This window comes from Heptranchias perlo, chromosome 11, assembly GCF_035084215.1.
Source record: "Heptranchias perlo isolate sHepPer1 chromosome 11, sHepPer1.hap1, whole genome shotgun sequence".
In the NCBI taxonomy this organism is placed as follows: domain Eukaryota; kingdom Metazoa; phylum Chordata; class Chondrichthyes; order Hexanchiformes; family Hexanchidae; genus Heptranchias; species Heptranchias perlo.
In genome coordinates, this window is record NC_090335.1 from 70,972,166 (window position 1) to 70,989,071 (window position 16,906).

The following is a 16,906-nucleotide window of genomic DNA, read 5'->3' on the forward strand; positions in this document are numbered from 1 at the left end:
TTTTTATCTTAAATGTCATTATCTTTTTTGATCTCTTCTTCTAATGTCATGCCCACCATGTTAGTCTCCCTGGTAAATACTGAGGCAAAGTCATTATTTAATATTTCTGCCATTTCGTTGTCATTACCTGTGAGTTTATCGTGTGTGTGATCATCAAAAAGGATAGATCAGTGTGTTTTTCAAATAGTGAAAAGCTAAGAACAGTGGAGTTCCAAAGAGATCTAGGTGTCCATGTACACAGATCACTAAAATGTAGTGGTCAGGTACAAAAAAAATCATAAAGGTTAATGGAATGTTGGCCTTTATATCTAGAGGGCTAGACTATATAGGGGAGGATGCTTTGCTATAGCTATACAAAGCCCTGGTTTGACTACATCTAGAGTGCTGTGTACAGTTCTAGGCACCGCACCTTAGAAAGGAGCGCAGCGCAGATTCACCAGAATGTTACCAGGGCTCCAAGGGTTAAATTATGAGGAGAGATTACATAAACTAGGCTTGTATTCCCTGGAATGTAGAAAGTTAAGGGGTGATTTGATTGAGCTTTTTAGGATTTTGAAAGGGTAGATAGAGAGAAACCTTTTCCGCTAGTGAGGGAGTCTCGGACTAGGGGACATAATCTTAAAATCACTACCAAGCCATTCAGGAGAGAAGTTAGGAAACACTTCTTCACATAAAGGGTGATAGAAGTGTGGAACACTCTCTCGCAAAAAGCAGTAGATGCTAGTTCAATTAATAATTTTGAGGGATACCGTGGTGGTGGTGTGGCCTTTATCACCAAATCACGCCTTGGTCTGTCCCCCAACTCCTCTGGCACCTTCTCTTCCTTTCAGAATCTCATCTTGTACCACCCCTGTCACCTCTCCTTTAAACTCCTCGTTCTCTACCGCCCACCCAGTACCACGCCAAGTTTTTCACCTAGATATCTTCACTGCATTTCTCCCTCAGCCTCTGCACTTCTCATCCTCGGTGATTTCAACCTCCATCTAAAGTCATCATGCTTGTATCTAAGTTCACTGCCCTCTCCTCCCTTAATCTCTCCCTCCATATAAACTCACCTACCCATATTCACGACCATCCCCTCGACTTGTCCATCTCATGTGGTCTCTCTGCTCCCATCGTGTCAATCACGGATAAGGCCATCTCTGATGGCTTCCTTGTATCTCTCTCCACCAACATTACCCTTCCCCCTCCAAACCCCACTTCCTTCTCTGTTCGTCCCTGGAAAAAACTCTTCCCCAAGTCACTTACAACGGCACTTTCAAATTCCCAGCTGTCTAGCCTTTGGCCCCCCCCCGTTCACTACAACATTTCTTTAGCTACCTATCTGCTCATTCACACCCTCATCTCCGCCCTTGTATCCATTAAAACCATTACTCTTGCTCACCCTGGTCATTCCCCCTGGTATGGCCCTCATCTCCGCTCCCTTAAGTCCAAGGGACGCTGACTTAATGTTTATGGTGGACAACTGGTTTAGCCATTCATCGCCAGATCTGGCTGCACCACTATCGAGTCCTGCTCTCCTCTGCCAAAACTGTTCACTATTCCAGGATCATCCTGGAAGACAAAGATAACCTCCGGCTTCTTTTCTCCACTACAAACCGTCTTCTTAAACCCCTCTCCCCTGCCTCCTCCACCCTCGCCTCCAACAAGTGCGAGGAGCTCATACACTTCTTTGTCACTAAGGTTGAGACCATTTGTTCAGCTGCGTCTACCACTTCCCTCCCTTCCCCCTAGCCCACCAAGCCAAATTTCCCCTAAGGTTCCCCCTTGTCCTAGCCCTGAACTCACATCTTTCGCTAGTTTCTCTCCTATCTCCCCGTATGCCCTCTCTGAGCTCATCAACCATAATACCACCTCTTGCTCCCTTGACCCTATTCCCATATTAGCTGATATTGTTAATGGTTCCCTCTCCTCAGGCGCTGTCGTCCTCCGCTTCAAATCTGCCTTCATCACCCCTCTCAAAAAAAAAACCACCCTTAACCCCTCTGTCCTTGCAAACTACCGCCCCATTTCCAACCTCCCTTTCCTCTCCAAAGTCCTTTAATGTGTTGCCTCCTCCCAAATCTGTGCCCATCTTTCCCGCAAGTCCATATTTGAATCCCTCCAATCAGGTTTCCTCCCCTGCCACTGTACTGAAACTGCTCTAATCAAAGTCACAAATGACATCCTATGTGACTGTAACCGTGGTACTCCTATCCCTCCTCATCTTTCTCGACCCATTTGCAGCCTTTAACACGGTTGACCACACCATCCTCCTCCAACGCCCTCTCCTCTGTCGTCCAGCTGGTGGGACTGTGCTCTTCTGGTTCCGTTCTTATCTACCCATGTCGTAGCCAGGGAATCAGCTGCACCATTACCTCTGGAGTCCCCCAAGGATCTATCCTTGGCCTCCTCCTATTTCTCAGATACACGCGACATCATCCGAAAACACGACGTCAGGTTCCACATGTAAGCTGACGACACCCAGCTCTATCTCACCACCACCTCCCTTGACACCTCCACTGTCTTTGATTTGTCACACTGCTCGTCCAATATCTAGTATTGGATGAGCAAAAATTTCCTCCAACTAAATATTGGGAAGACCGAAGCCATTATCCCCGCCGCAAACTCCGTTCCCTAACCACCGACTCCATCCTTCTCTCTTGCCACTATATGAGGCTGAATCAGACTGTTCGCAACCTTGGCATCATATTTGACCTTGAGGTCCGCTTCATCATCGAGACCGCCTACTTCCACCTCTGTAACATTGCCCGTCTCCACCCCTGCCTCAGCTTATCTTCTCATCCATGCCTGTGTGACTTCTAGACTTGACTATTCCAATGCTCTCCTGGCTGGCCTCTCATCTTCCACCCTCCATAAACTTGAGCTCATCCAAAACTCTGCTGCCCATATCCTAACTTGCACCATATCCCGTTCACCCATTGCCCCTGTGCTCACTGACCTACATTTGCTCCTGGTCCGGGAACGCCTCGATTTTATGATTCTCATCCTTGTTTTTAAATCCCTCCATGGCCTTTGCCCCTCCCTATCTTTGTAGCCTCCTCCAGCCCTACAACCCTCCGAGATCTCTGCGCTCCTCCAATTCTTGCTTCTTGCGCATCCCCGATTTTAATTGCTCCACCATTAGTAGCCGTGCCTTCAGTTGACTAGGCCCTAAGCTCTGGAATTCCCTCCCTAAACCTCTCCACCTTTCTGCTTCTCTCTCTTCCTTGACGGTGCTCCTTAAAACATACCTCTTTGACCAAGCTTTTAGTCACTTGTCCTAATATCTCCTTATGTGGCTGGGTGTCAAATTTTATTTGATAACGCTCCTGTGCAGCGCCTTGGGAAATTTTACTAAGTTAAAGTCGCTATATAAATGCAAGTTGTTGTTTATCTGGAGCCACAGTGGATAAATGGAGTTAGGATACAGATCAGCCATGATCTCACTGAATGGCGGAACAGGCTTGAGGGGCTGAATGGCCTACTTCTGTTCCTGCGTTCCTAAAATGTCCTTTTTTTAAAAAAAAAACAAGGCAACACAATTTCCAGACTCCTAAGTGTGATGCCTGAAGTAACAGATGAGTTTAGTCCCTTATTTATTTTTCTAAAAAGACCTATTTTAAAAAAATTAATGGGGAACGGATTGGAATTTTAAAAATCCTCCTTAGCCCTTTGTTGTTCCATTAGCTGGTTTGTCCACTATGAGATGTAATCCGAAAAGTCCCTCTGAGGGTACAGTTGGTAAGTGCTCTGCCCAATGTGAAAATAGCTCATTGGGAGGACTGAGGTTCCATGTCATCAGTCTGTTGATTTAAAAAGTTTGAGTTAGTGTAATGTTGTACTACGATTGGTCTCGGTACTCCAGGCTTTTGGTAAAGTGGCAGAGGTTCTTTCTCCTGATTTGATATCCATTGTCTCCTGCTGCACAGTACACATCTGAGGATGTGCTCTAGCCCAGCTGTCGAGGCATGCATGTACAGATTAACTCATTGTGCAAGGTTAAAAAAAAAGTCTTGCGTTTATATAGCGCCTTTCATGACCCCAGGACGTCCCAAGCCACTTTACAGCCAATTAATGACTTTTAAAGTGTAGTCATGATGGCCTGCTCATGTGGGGTAAATACCAGTGTCGGTTATTTCCTTTGAGGAAATTGTGAGGAAAATATTCAGTTTAGAAACAACGCAGTAAATGTTTCCCTAATACTACATTAAGATTTTGATTATATGAATGGATCAGAAATTAAATCTGGATTCAATTTCTCAGTTTATGTAGCTCTGAAGGGACACGTAAAGTGATAGTAGAATATTGGTCTTAACATATTGGCAGTCTCAAACCTATTTGAATAAGCTTGTTCAATATGTTACCAGCAAACTTTACCCTTCGCTTGCATGATCCTCCTGCTCGCTTGTGTGCAAACCTGGTGTGGTTTTCGGAGGAGGTCTGCCAAGGAGGCCTGCCGAGGTCAGACTGTACCTGATGGGAAGGGAACGTGACATTCTCGCTGGAACATTTCAGCAAAGCTCATTTAATTGGCATGCTGGCTGTGAGACAGTTGGAGCATTCAGTTCTTAAACTAGTATGAGCAAGAAAATGCACTGCTCTGCCAAAAATAAATCCTTCTAATAGTTTTTAGGGGCTTTGTGAAGTCAAATAAATATCCTCAAGGTGTGTTCGAACCTATGCATTCAGATACAACTTGTAATTAGCCTATAAAGGACATGTATTATCATATGAAGTCACGGCCAAGAGGGAGGCCATTCGGCCCATCATGCCTGTGCCCGGGCCCATGTCTATATGTAAGAATCTATTAGAACTAGTAGCAAGGTTGTTGTGCAAACCCTTTATAAATCACTGGTTAGGCCTCAGCTGGAGTATTGTGTCCAATTCTGGGCACCACACTTTGGGAAGGATGTCAAGGCATGGAGATGGTGCAGAGGAGAATTACTAGAATGGTACCAGGGTTGAGGGACTTCAGTTATGTGGAAAGACTAGGGAAGCTGGGATTGTTCTCCTTAGAGCAGAGAAGGTTATGGGGAGATTTAATAGAGGTGTTCAAAATTTTGAGGGGTTTTGATAGAGTAAATAGGCAGAAACTGTTTCCATGCGGGTGGGTTGGTAACCAGAGGACACAGATTTAAGGCAATTGGCAAAAGAACCAGAGGGGAGATGAGGAGAATTTTTTTTACCCAGCAAGTTATGTTCTGGTTTACGCTGCCTGTAAGGGTGGTGGAAGCAAATTCAATAGTAACTTGCAACGGGGAATTTTTTTTTATTCGTTCATCGGATGTGGGCGTCGCTGGCAAGGCCAGCATTTATTGCCCATCCCAAATTGCTCTTGAGAAGGTGGTAGTGGGCCGCCTTCTTGAACCGCTGCAGTCCGTTTGGTGAAAGTTCTCCCACAGTGCTGTTAGGTAGGGAGTTCCAGGATTTTGACCCAGCGACAATGAAGGAACGGCGATATATTAACAAGTCGGGATGGTGCGTGACTTGGAGGGGAACATGCAGGTGGTGTTGTTCCCATGTGCCTGCTGCCCTTGTCCTTCTAGGTGGTAGAGGCCACGGGTTTGGGAGGTGCTGTCGAAGAAGCCGTGGCGAATTGCTGCAGTGCATCCTGTGGATGGGACACACTGCAGCCATGGTGTGCCGGTGGTGAAGGGAGTGAATGTTTCGGGTGGTGGATGGGGTGCCAATCAAACGGGCTGTTTTGTCCTGGATGGTGTCGAGCTTCTTGAGTGTTGTTGGAGCTGCACTCATCCAGGCAAGTGGGGAGTGTTCCATCACACTCCTGACTTGTGCCTTGTAGATGGTGGAAAGGCTTTGGGGAGTCAGGAGGTGAGTCACTCACCGCAGAATACCCAGTCTCTGACCTACTCTTGTAGCCACAGTATTTATGTGGCTGATCCAGTTAAGTTTCTGGTCAATGGTGACCCCCAGGATGTTGATGATGGGGGATTCGGCGATGGTAATGCTATTGAATGTCAAGGGGAGGTGGTTAGACTCTCTCTTGTTGGAGATGGTCAATGCCTGGCACTTGTCTGGCGCGAATATTACTTGCCACTATTCAGCCCAAGCCAGGATGTTGTCCTGCTTCATTATCTGAGGGGTTGCGAATGGAACTGAACACTGTGCAATCATCAGCGAACATCCCCATTTCTGACCTTATGATGGAGGGAAGGTCACTGATGAAGCAGCTGAAGATGGTTGGGCCTAGAACACTGCCCTGAGGAGCTCCTGCTGCAATGTCCTGGGGCTGAGATGATTGGCCTCCAACAACCACTACCATCTTCCTTTGTGCTAGGTATGACTCCAGCCACTGTAGAGTTTTCCCCCTGATTCCTATTGACTTCAATTTTACTAGGGCTCCTTGGTGCCACACTCAGTCAAATGCTGCCTTGATGTCAAGGGCTGTCACTCTCACCTCATCTCTGGAATTCAGCTCTTTTGTCCATGTTTGGACCAAGGCTGTAATTAGGTCTGGAGCCGAGTGGTCCTGGCGGAACCCAAACTGAGCATCGATGAGCAGGTTATCGGTGAGTAAGTGCCGCTTGATAGCACTGTCGACGACACTTTCCATCACTTTGCTGATGATTGAGAGTAGACAGATGGGGTGGTAATTGGCCGGATTGGATTTGTCCTGCTTTTTGTGGACAGAACATACCTGGGAAATTTTCCACATTGTTGGGTAGATGCCAGTGTTGTAGCTGTACTGGAGCAGCTTGGCTAGAGGCGCGGCTAGTTCTGGAGCACAAGTCTTCAGCATTACAGCCGGCATGTTGTCGGGGCCCATAGCCTTTGCTGTATCCAGTGCACTCAGCCGTTTCTTGATATCACGTGGAGTGAATCGAATTGGCTGAAGACTGGCTTCTGTGATGGTGGGGATATCGGGAGCGGCCGACATGGATCATCCACTCACCACTTCTGGGTGAGGATGGTTGCAAATGCTTTAGCCTTGTCTTTTGCACTCACGTGCTGGACTCCGCCATCATTGAGAATGGGGATGTTTACAGAGCCTCCTCCTCCCGTTAGTTGTTTAATTGTCCACCACCATTCAAGACTGGATGTGGCAGGACTGCAGAGCTTTGATCTGATCTGTTGTTGTGGAATCGCTTCGCCCTGTCTGTAGCATATTGCTTCCGCTGTTTAGCATGCATGTAGTCCTGAGTTGTAGCTTCACCAGGTTGGCACCTCATTTTTAGGTACACCTGGTGCTGCTCCTGGCATGCTCTTCTACACTCCTCATTGAACCAGGGTTGATCCCCTGGCTTGTTGGTAATGGTAGAGTGAGGAATATGCCAGGCCATGAGGTTACAGATTGTGCTGGAATACAGTTCTGCTGCTGCTGATGACCCACAGCGCCTCATGGATGCCCAGTTTTGAGCTGCTAGATCTGTTCTGAATCTATCCCATTTAGCACGGTGATAGTGCCACACAACACGTTGGATGATGTTCTCATTGCGAATACGGGACTTTGTCTCCACGAGGACTGTGCGTAGTCACTCCTACCAATACTGTCATGGACAGATGCACCTGCGACAGGTAGATTGGTGAGGACGTGGTCGAGTACGTTTTTCCCTCATGTTGGTTCGCTCACACCTGCCGCAAGCCCATGCTGGCAGCTATGTCCTTCAGGATAAATACTTGGGCTGTGGGGAAAGAGCAGGAGAGTGGGACTAATTGGATAGCTCTTTCAAAGCTGAGGGCTAAATGGCGTTCTTCTGTGCTGTATGATTCTATTAACTATAACGCCAGTAATTTCCAAGAAAGGATCTTCCAGTAACTTCAGAAATCCTGAGAAACTGGGAGATCAGGGAAACCCCATGAATATTCCATCCCAAAGTCTTGGTGGTTGTCCCAAAAGCCTTGTGGATAAAGGAGCCACTCAGTTTAGAACTAAGCAATACAGATGAGTAGGCTCCAGGTATTATTCTTGGTGAGGAGAAAGCTGATCTCAGCCAGGAAGTAATTGGGGTGCTACATTTGGCCTCCCTATCCTTATTCTAGGGAGGGGGCCTACAATCAGCCAGGGTTTAAATTTCTTACCTGCTAAAAAAAGTGGACATCAGATGAGAATGGGATTTAGCTTGGGTGTGATGTCCTCCACAGTTGAATAGCTTGTTGACATTCACTATCTGGGCTACATATGAAGGGTGGCCACTTCAGCAAAGTAATGGAGGTCTGATGAAATCCATGCTCTCATACCCCAACAAGAGCTGTTAACTTTGCACGACATGAGAAAAATTTGAAAGAAATTTGGTGAAGGGAGAAAGGGAAACTATGTGCTGATAGAATGGAGGGTTTGCGAACATGATTTCTCCCCTACAATGAACTCTCCCCTACAATAAACCATCTAACTGCTTTGGTGATGCCCTTTGCAATGGTCAGGCACTTCCACAAGGAAGGCAAGTTATTGGTGGACCAATGACCCAACCTTTACCCACACACCTTTTGGGCCACGTAACGTTTGAGAGGGGGCTGGGAGAAAGTTACTTGTATTCTAATTGTTGGACAATGGTGTTTGGGAGACCGTAGAAAGTAAAGGAGGAGACGTTCATCAGTCTTTTGGCTGCTACTATATATTTGTAGCCAGAGGAAGGTCAGCAATCTGGATGTTCAAGGTCTTGCTTTAATAGGAAGAACATAAGGAATTCAAGTTACATAAAATGGGACGCAGGTGTGACGCCTCTGATGTCCCAAACTAGTACGGCGGGGGTGGGGAGGAGAGAGGACTGAAGAAGAGGGAGGATGAGAGAAATAATGGAAATAATGTGATATTTGGATTGATCCCTGTTTAACCTTGTATAAGCTGTTTCTTATTCCTCTCTTTTACTTTCTGCTCACAGCTTTAGAATGTTTTCAATTCTCTGTCTATCACTCTTAAGCCAACCTCTACATGATATGGAAGAGTTGCCTGGGGCATTTCCTGCACCTATTTTTTCCACTCCCTTCTTGTTTTTCACTTAATGTTTTCTGCTCCCATGATATGCATCCTCAGGTTAGTTCCAAGTTCTGGATTCCTAACCTCTTCAATTTTATTCTTGTGGCATTGATGTACTGGTGAGAGATATCCGTGATGAAGAAAGGGACTGCTTTCCAGTCAGTACACAGAGCCAGCCCAGCACAAGCTATCTCAGGTCAGCTACAGCATGAGCCAAATGCAGAATGAAGCTTCCTTTACTGTGCCCCAAAACTCTGAACTCTTGCTACTGTATCAGGGTGACTTATCAATTTTCCGTACCAGTTTGTTTGGACGCTCCGTGAAGCTGCTAATTTAATGTCACTTACTATTTGTCCTGTGGAACCATATCCACTCATCTAGATTAAGAGAAGCCCAAACTCATTTTACGTACAACACTTGCAACAGCCAGAATAGAGAGAATTTCATTGACTGTGGGTCAGATTCAAACAAAAGATGTAGCAGTGAAAGGATTAAATGTTCTAACCCATTGAGCCACTCATCCCAGTCTTAGCTTGTAAGGCGATTTTCTTTGGACACCATTATCCTGCCATTTCATTGACCACTGAACCAAGCAATTGTAGCAGGTAGTAAACTTCAAAGCAGCACAATTTTACAAAGGATTAGATCGAAGTGATTCAAAAGATAGTGAAATATTATAGGTGTGAGAAATGGAATTGACATATCGAGATTTCTAAAGCAAAATGACTTGAGTTACTACGGTTCTAAAGCATATAAGGGGTAGTATTTTTTTTTTGTAAATTTGTTTTTCTCCCCTGACTAAAATCCTCACATCTTTCACATTCAGAAGTTTGCTCTGAGCAAGCGGAAACTGGACCTTGTCGAGCTATGATACCTCGGTGGTACTTTGACATCAGTGAAGGAAAATGTGCGCAGTTCATTTATGGAGGCTGCGGAGGAAACAGAAACAACTTTAATTCCGAAGAGTACTGTTTGTCCGTCTGTAACAGCGTCAGTAAGTGAACCCTCCAGCTGGTTGCAGCCTCTGTGTGTCTCTCTGCACTGAAAGCTTCAACCAGTTTCTCTGCTGTCTAGCTGTAAGGCGAGTGCCACAGCCTACCAACTTAACTCCTGCTGTAGTGAAACATTTTGCCACGTGCTTTCTTCCTAACCCCTTTACTTGCTGTGCACTAACTGCTCTTCGTACATTCCTAACTGAATTTTGAATCGTACCATGCAAGCTCATTGCTTCCTTAGGCTTGGGATTTGCCTTGCAACCTTTGAAGTTTGTACTAGGTTATTAAAGATTGCTTTATCTCCTCAAAATAATATTGCACATTAAGAGATATGAAACATACGAGCTGAGGTAGTGTATGTACTCTTTTTAAAGTAATTTGTGTTTTATTTTAATATTGCAGTGGGAGAGTTGGGCTCTACTTAATAACCAAAAGTCTGGTTGCAGTGACCAGCTTTGAATAGATAGACAACTGATTAGCATTTACAGTAGAGGGGTGGCTTACAAACTAATGGAAAATTGTGTTATGAAACTAGCAGTTCCTGTAGAAATGACCAGGTAAAATGTGTACTCCTTTTAAACTCTGCTGAACAGTTCTGTGCTGTATTTAAGCACAAGCGTATTATTTTAAAGTGTTCCGCTCTAGTAAGAGGCAGTGGGGATGTGATGATTTATGTTATATAGTCTGTCTCTCGACACGTACTTACACTACAGCTTCATAAAGTTTCTTCCTCTTTTCACCTCCACCCACCCCCCCCCCCCCCCCCCCCCCCCCCATCAAACATTCCGATGTTGAATTCAAAAGTACACTATCAGCAGGTGTTACTTGACCAGCCATCCAAAAGTACTATGTTGCAGCACCTCAGATTCATCTAGTTTGTTGAAAATATGATAACCTAGAGAATGGAAGAAAATTCCTTAGCTTCAAATATGGGTATATGTTGGACAAAATACATATCTGACATCTTGATTTTAAAATCTATAGGGTCCCACTAGCATAGCTGTAGCCTCCTTGAAATAATATGTTTGTGAACACTTAACTCTTTCATTTGAGTTTGATGTGGGATGAAGGCTAACTTTTGTCTGTTTTGCTAGAGTTCTATTCAACTAAATACTGGATTTATACTAGAGGGAGGAAATTGGGGAAATATGACGGGTGAAAATGTGGGCATTCTGTATTTAACAGCAGCCATAAATATTTTCCAAGTATTAGGGATTTTTCATTCTTCAGACTCCTTGATTCCAGTTATGGTTGGTGCTTTTTTCCAGCACTTCTGTTGGAAACAGTCATCAAGTCATTTGCACAATAAAAGATCACATTTCCTAGGGACTTAAGAATATACAGGATTGGAAAAGATCGTTTTGATCTTTGTAGGCAATACGAAGTTCAAAAACAGAATACACAGTCCACTATCTGTATCCTTCAATTGATTTTTTTTTTCTCCAAATGCCTGTCTGACTTACTCATAAAATTCCTGATATCAGCCTTGCTGGTCTCCCTGGAAAGTCCATTCCAAGCATGCACCACCCTCTGTGTGAAACATTTGACCTGTCCATTCACTTTCTTCTGAGCTTTAAACTGAAACCTCTGACTTTTACCGTCTGTCGTATTGAATTTACTGTCTACCATATTGAATTAGTGTACTCCAAGACTAATAGTTAAGTCACTCATGGTAAATTGCTGACTGAAGGATATATGGGATGCCCACTACATCTATCTATTTAGAAGGTGAAAAATATTTGCACTGCTAGATCTTTTTATACAGGTTAAACTATTGTTCAGATTTATGTAGAAATAAAAGATTTATAGAAGCAAAAAAATAAATGCAAACCAATATAGCAGGGGTGTCCAACTTTTATTGTCCTCATGCATAGCATAGATTCCTACCATGGACTCTAATGGACCACGTACAGATATTCTGTCTAGAATCTAAAATACCCCTTTCCAATAAAAGATAGACTTTAACTAGACTAATTCTTGATCAAAGATTGCTGTGGGTATGATAATCTGAGCAACCCTTTCCTGAATCTAACAGGACGAGCATTCTATTTTCATCACAGTTCCTTTCAATGTTAGGCAAGGTGAATTGTGTTTTTGCTTCTGTAAACCTGGATATGTGGACCCCAATAACATCAAAGACTGATGTTTAAATACTATGCATTCAATGCTTCTATGTCTGCAGAAATCCCCTATTTCCTATGTAAATTTATCTACATACAGGTTACAGGAAGGAAACTGTATAAGTCATAGGGCAATGAGAATGTGTCCTGATATCCTATTAACTGGTTTTAGTGATTTTTGAAACTGGGTCATTCCTGCGTACAGGAAACACCAAGCAAGGATCTGTGCATCCTTCATAGGGATGTAATCGAAGCATTACAAAACCTGCAGTTTTGCAGTGTGTAAAAACCAATAGGAGAATCCCTTTGGGGAGGTTAATGAGATACTTAAGCTTCAAACCAGGTGTACCAATTCAATACTATTTAACAAAATATAAACATTTCATTATTTCTATGTTTGGTATGCTTTCATTTTTGTTGCTATGTAGGAAAAGATTCAAGGAAATGAGGAAGAGGAGAGAATATTTTACTTAAGAGCCTGACCATGATCTAGGAGCACTGGGGACTTCCTCAGACAAGGAAAAGCATCTCGAATGGGAAAGAAAAGAAGAAACCCTTTAAACTGTTCACTAAATTTGTATGTGCACAAATGTTTCGCTTCCGTTCATATGCACATTTAAAAATAGTGTACAAGCACGTGCACTGAAGCATTACAGAGAGTTTTTAAGCTGGCTTTGCGTTTTTAGTTTTCAATGATTGTTGCAAATTTCAGGCCTATTCTAAATATTCTCTCTGGTTCAGCACCACCATAGGCAGATCCTATGTCCCTTGCAATCAGAAGTTTACCTTTACTGCCCAATATCTAGCTATGCGACAGCATGACCCAGGGCCTTAACAATAAATTAATTGGATACTATATTCTCACACCTGTCCCCACATTCGTTTCTCCTGGATTCCAAAAGCTGGACTGATTAATACTTCAGTGACACAAGACTGAATGCAAACCAACAAACGGGTTTATTTTGCTATTGTGAAAGTGAACATACAAAGTAACATTTATAGTGAGTCTCACCTTACTTTGACTCAATTCTGTAAACTTTCTAGTAATAGAGAAAACAAAACAGACCATGCTGCTCCTGTTAGTGAGCTAGATTTACTTTTCAGACTTTTATCTTAAAAAGGAGGCCTTGTCCCATGTCTGTCTACTTCAACAGACCTGCTAAAACTGAACTAGACCATGTGTTCCCCTGCTGTTTTGTTCCCTGGCTGAACGGGAGGCCAATAGTTTGATTTCTGACCCTCTCCATGTTTAAAGCTGCCAGTTTATACTGGCTACTGCCCCTGTTCTCTTTCCCCCCCCCCCCAAAAAAAAAACATGGGGGACCCTAGAAATGTTCTCCTGTTCATAAATGAATTGAGACATTCCAGTCCCTAATGTGTCAATATTTGCTGGGATGTTAATAAAGTTCCATTGTCTCAAGCATTCTTTCCTTGGGTTGCTGTGAGGGCTTTTTAATACTTTGTGAGCTAAATTTAACCACACAGTAACATTGTAATAATCTTACTGACATCTTGCATGGTAAAGTAGTCTGAAATCCTGAAAGTGCCAGTAATCTATAGCAAGTCTTTTGACATCAAAATTTTTGTTTCCACAGCAACCTGTCCATACCTTTTGGCTCCTATTTCTGATTTATAGGTATATAGCTGCCTGAAACCCTGCGTGTGGCTGCCTTGTGGAAGAATTGGGCACACTACATATGGTTACAAATCCCACTGATCATCAAAAGATGAAAGCTACAAACTTGGCAGAAGGGCACTTTACAGTAGATGGCCTTGTGTTTTCACATCTTCAACTCTCCTAATGGGAAGAAACTTCCTAAATGGAGGATCGGGAGGCGTAATGAATTGGCACACGGTGACATCTGAGGCCTCTGCCTGAATCTAGCTGCTTGAATCCTGAGCGACATTAACTTGAGTTGTGTCAACCTTGCTCCTTGCGCGCGCATGGATCCATGATGTAAAACAGGCTAGAATTTAGTATGATGTGGAGATGCCGGTGATGGACTGGGGTTGACAATTGTAAACAATTTTACAACACCAAGTTATAGTCCAACGATTTTATTTGAAATCTACAAGCTTTCGGAGGCTTCCTCCTTAAAGCTTGTAGATTTCAAATAAAATCGTTGGACTATAACTTGGTGTTGTAAAATTGTTTAGAATTTAGTAGATTGAGAGACTGCAAGGATAGTGGTTGAGAAATGTAGGTGTCACGCTGGAGCAGTAGTAGGTGGTTTGAGATAAGGTGTGTCGTTGGGCGTGAGCAGAGAGCTTTGAAAACCTATGATACTGGGCTTCCAAAAGTGGGACAGTGTTCCATTTCCCTGCACTTGGCATCCTTATCACTTGAGCACAGAAATTCAGCAGGATAAAAGACTGCCCATAAACTTTGAAGTAGCACAAAGAATTTTGATTGGTTTTAAATGTATCTGTCTGGGTGGTTTAATTATAAAATTCCTGAGTTTAAGTAATTTGATGCTGTAGGCTGCATTCCAAGTGAATATGGTAATCACTTCATTCAAGGACAGGACATAACCTACGATACCTAATCTACAAACACAAGTAGATGCAGCTAGGACTGACCTTCACTTGAACCCACAGTGGAAGACCATATTGCCTGTTCGATTTCAGAAAGAAGAATTTGATATAGAAATGTTAATGAATTGAAATCAAGGGTACTAAGCCATTTCCTATCATGCCCATTGTATTCATTGCTGTTAGAGACTTATCTTAACTGTATAAATCCCTATTGAGTGAATCTGCTTTGACTCAATTTTTTTTTAGTTTCACAGGCTACTGAACAAATTCTGCTTAGAAACGTACCACACTGTGCTTAGCCCATTTTTCCTTATAAATACATTAACAACTGCAGACCGAATTTAGATGCTAATTTTAGAGCTCTTAAATTAGTCTACGCTATTTAATTTAAGTACTTGGAAATGAGAAAAGGTCATTCAGCCCATCCAGCACCTTATGTCATCACTGCTTTCTTTTTGGAGGTGATCTGACTTTCTTGATTATATTGCCTGCCCCAGGCTATTGAATCAAGAAAAGTGGCAAGGATCTATCCTTGGCCTGCTCCTCTTCCTCATCTGCATGCTCACCCATGGGGATGTCATCGGCTCCAGATGGAATTAAATAGTTGCTTGAAAAAGAGGAATATTAAAGGGTATGGGGAGTGAGCACGAGACTGGAATTAGACTAGATGGCTTGTGGAGAAAAACACTGGTGCAGTCTTAATGGACGAAATGGCTTGTTTCTGTGCTGTTACATGATTGTGGCTATGTATCGCAGAGGAAAGTGCATGTTCTCATTTGTTACTGCTTTTGGGGGAGGAAGAGAGTTAGATTTTTTTCCCCCAATTTTCTGCTTCTCTCATCCTCTCCTCAAGGGACTCTTGTTGGTTACAATTCCACAGATGCCTGCAGCCATCTGATCTGGTACCTTGCTAAGGGGCCTTGAGTTCAATTGTTTGGGGGCCTCACAGCTGTGCTGGTGGTAACTGATCACACACTGGAGATTGAATCATGGATCTTCAATTTTTTTTTAAGTAGCGCAGTTTCAGCCCCTGATCATAGGAGCACCCCCCCCCCCAGTATTATTTATCTGAATTCCCTTTAATACAATTTCAAAATTTGCAGATGACACAAAACTTGGAAGTATAGTAAACAGTGAGGAGGATAGTGATGGACTTCAAGAGGACATAGACAGGTTGGTGGAATGGGCAGACACATGGCAGATGAAATTTAACGCAGAGAAGTGCAAAGTGATAGATTTTGGCAGGAAGAATGAGGAGGGGCAATATAAACTAAATGGCACAATTCTAAAGGGGGTGCAGGAACACAAAGACCTGGGGGTATATGTGCACAAATCTTTGAAGGTGGCAGGACAGGTTGAGAAAGTGGTTAAAAAAGCATTCGGGATACTGGGCTTTATAAATGGAGACGTAGAATACAAAAGGAAGGAAGTTATGTTGAACCTTTATAAAACACTGGTTTGGCCACAACTGGAGTATTGTGTCCAATTCTAGGCACCACACTTTAGGAAGGATGTGAACGCCTTAGAGAGGGTGCAGAAAAGACTTACTAGAATGGTTCCAGGTATGAGGGACTTCAGTTACGTGGATAGACTGGAGAAGCTGGAGTTGTTCTTCTTAGAGCAGAGAAGGTTGAGAGGAGATTTGATAGCAGTGTTCAAAATTATGAAGGGTTTAGATAAAGTAAATAAAGAGAAACTGTTCCCATTGGTAGAAGGGTCGAGAACTAGAGAACACAAATTTAAGGCGATTGTCAAAAGAAGCAAAAGCGACATGAGGAAAAACTTTTTTGCGCAGCCTGAAAGGGTGGTGGAAGCAGATTCAGTCGTAGCTTTCAAAAAGGAATTGGATAAATACTTGAAGGGAAAAAATTTGCAGGGCAACAAGGGATTGGGACTAACTGGGTTGCTCCTACGAAGAGCTAGCATGGGCCGAATGGCCTCCTCCTGTGCCGTAACTATTCTTCTGCTGACATTGTCAGTTCCATTTGACTTTACTGTAGTCCTCTGCAAATGCACATTGGGTGCAGTAAAAGCAAATCAGCATCCAGGGAAAGTGCAGATTCTCAACTTGCATGATCCATGACAGCCCTATATAATAGCCAGACCTTCGCACAGAAAATGTGGTGTCCGTAGAATAAATGAAGAATATATGCAGTGGGAATTAAACCTCTGCAGAGTGGTAAGATGTGTATTTAAATACATGAATGCAAAATTTACTCCCAAGTGAGAAAAATATGATGACTCAGAAATGAAGATTCCTAGTGAATTATCAAGTTCTTCGAATGTGGTATAGTCTGTATTTCAATAGGCCAAGTTTTAGTATCCATTTTCCATGGCTG

General features: G+C 43.4%; 1 protein-coding gene across 3 annotated transcripts in view; it reads left to right on the plus strand.

The window, feature by feature from the left end:
* The window catches only part of appa (amyloid beta (A4) precursor protein a), a 152,794-nt gene that overhangs the window by 99,854 nt on the left and 36,034 nt on the right, over positions 1-16,906 (plus strand). For 2 of the 3 annotated variants that reach the window (XM_067993352.1, XM_067993351.1), the window contains exon 7: positions 9,744-9,911. The exons of the other annotated variant lie outside the window; for it this stretch is intronic. In XM_067993352.1, coding sequence (XP_067849453.1) covers positions 9,744-9,911 — 168 coding nt within the window. The remainder of the gene's footprint in view (positions 1-9,743; positions 9,912-16,906) is intronic. 3 annotated transcript variants of the gene reach the window in all.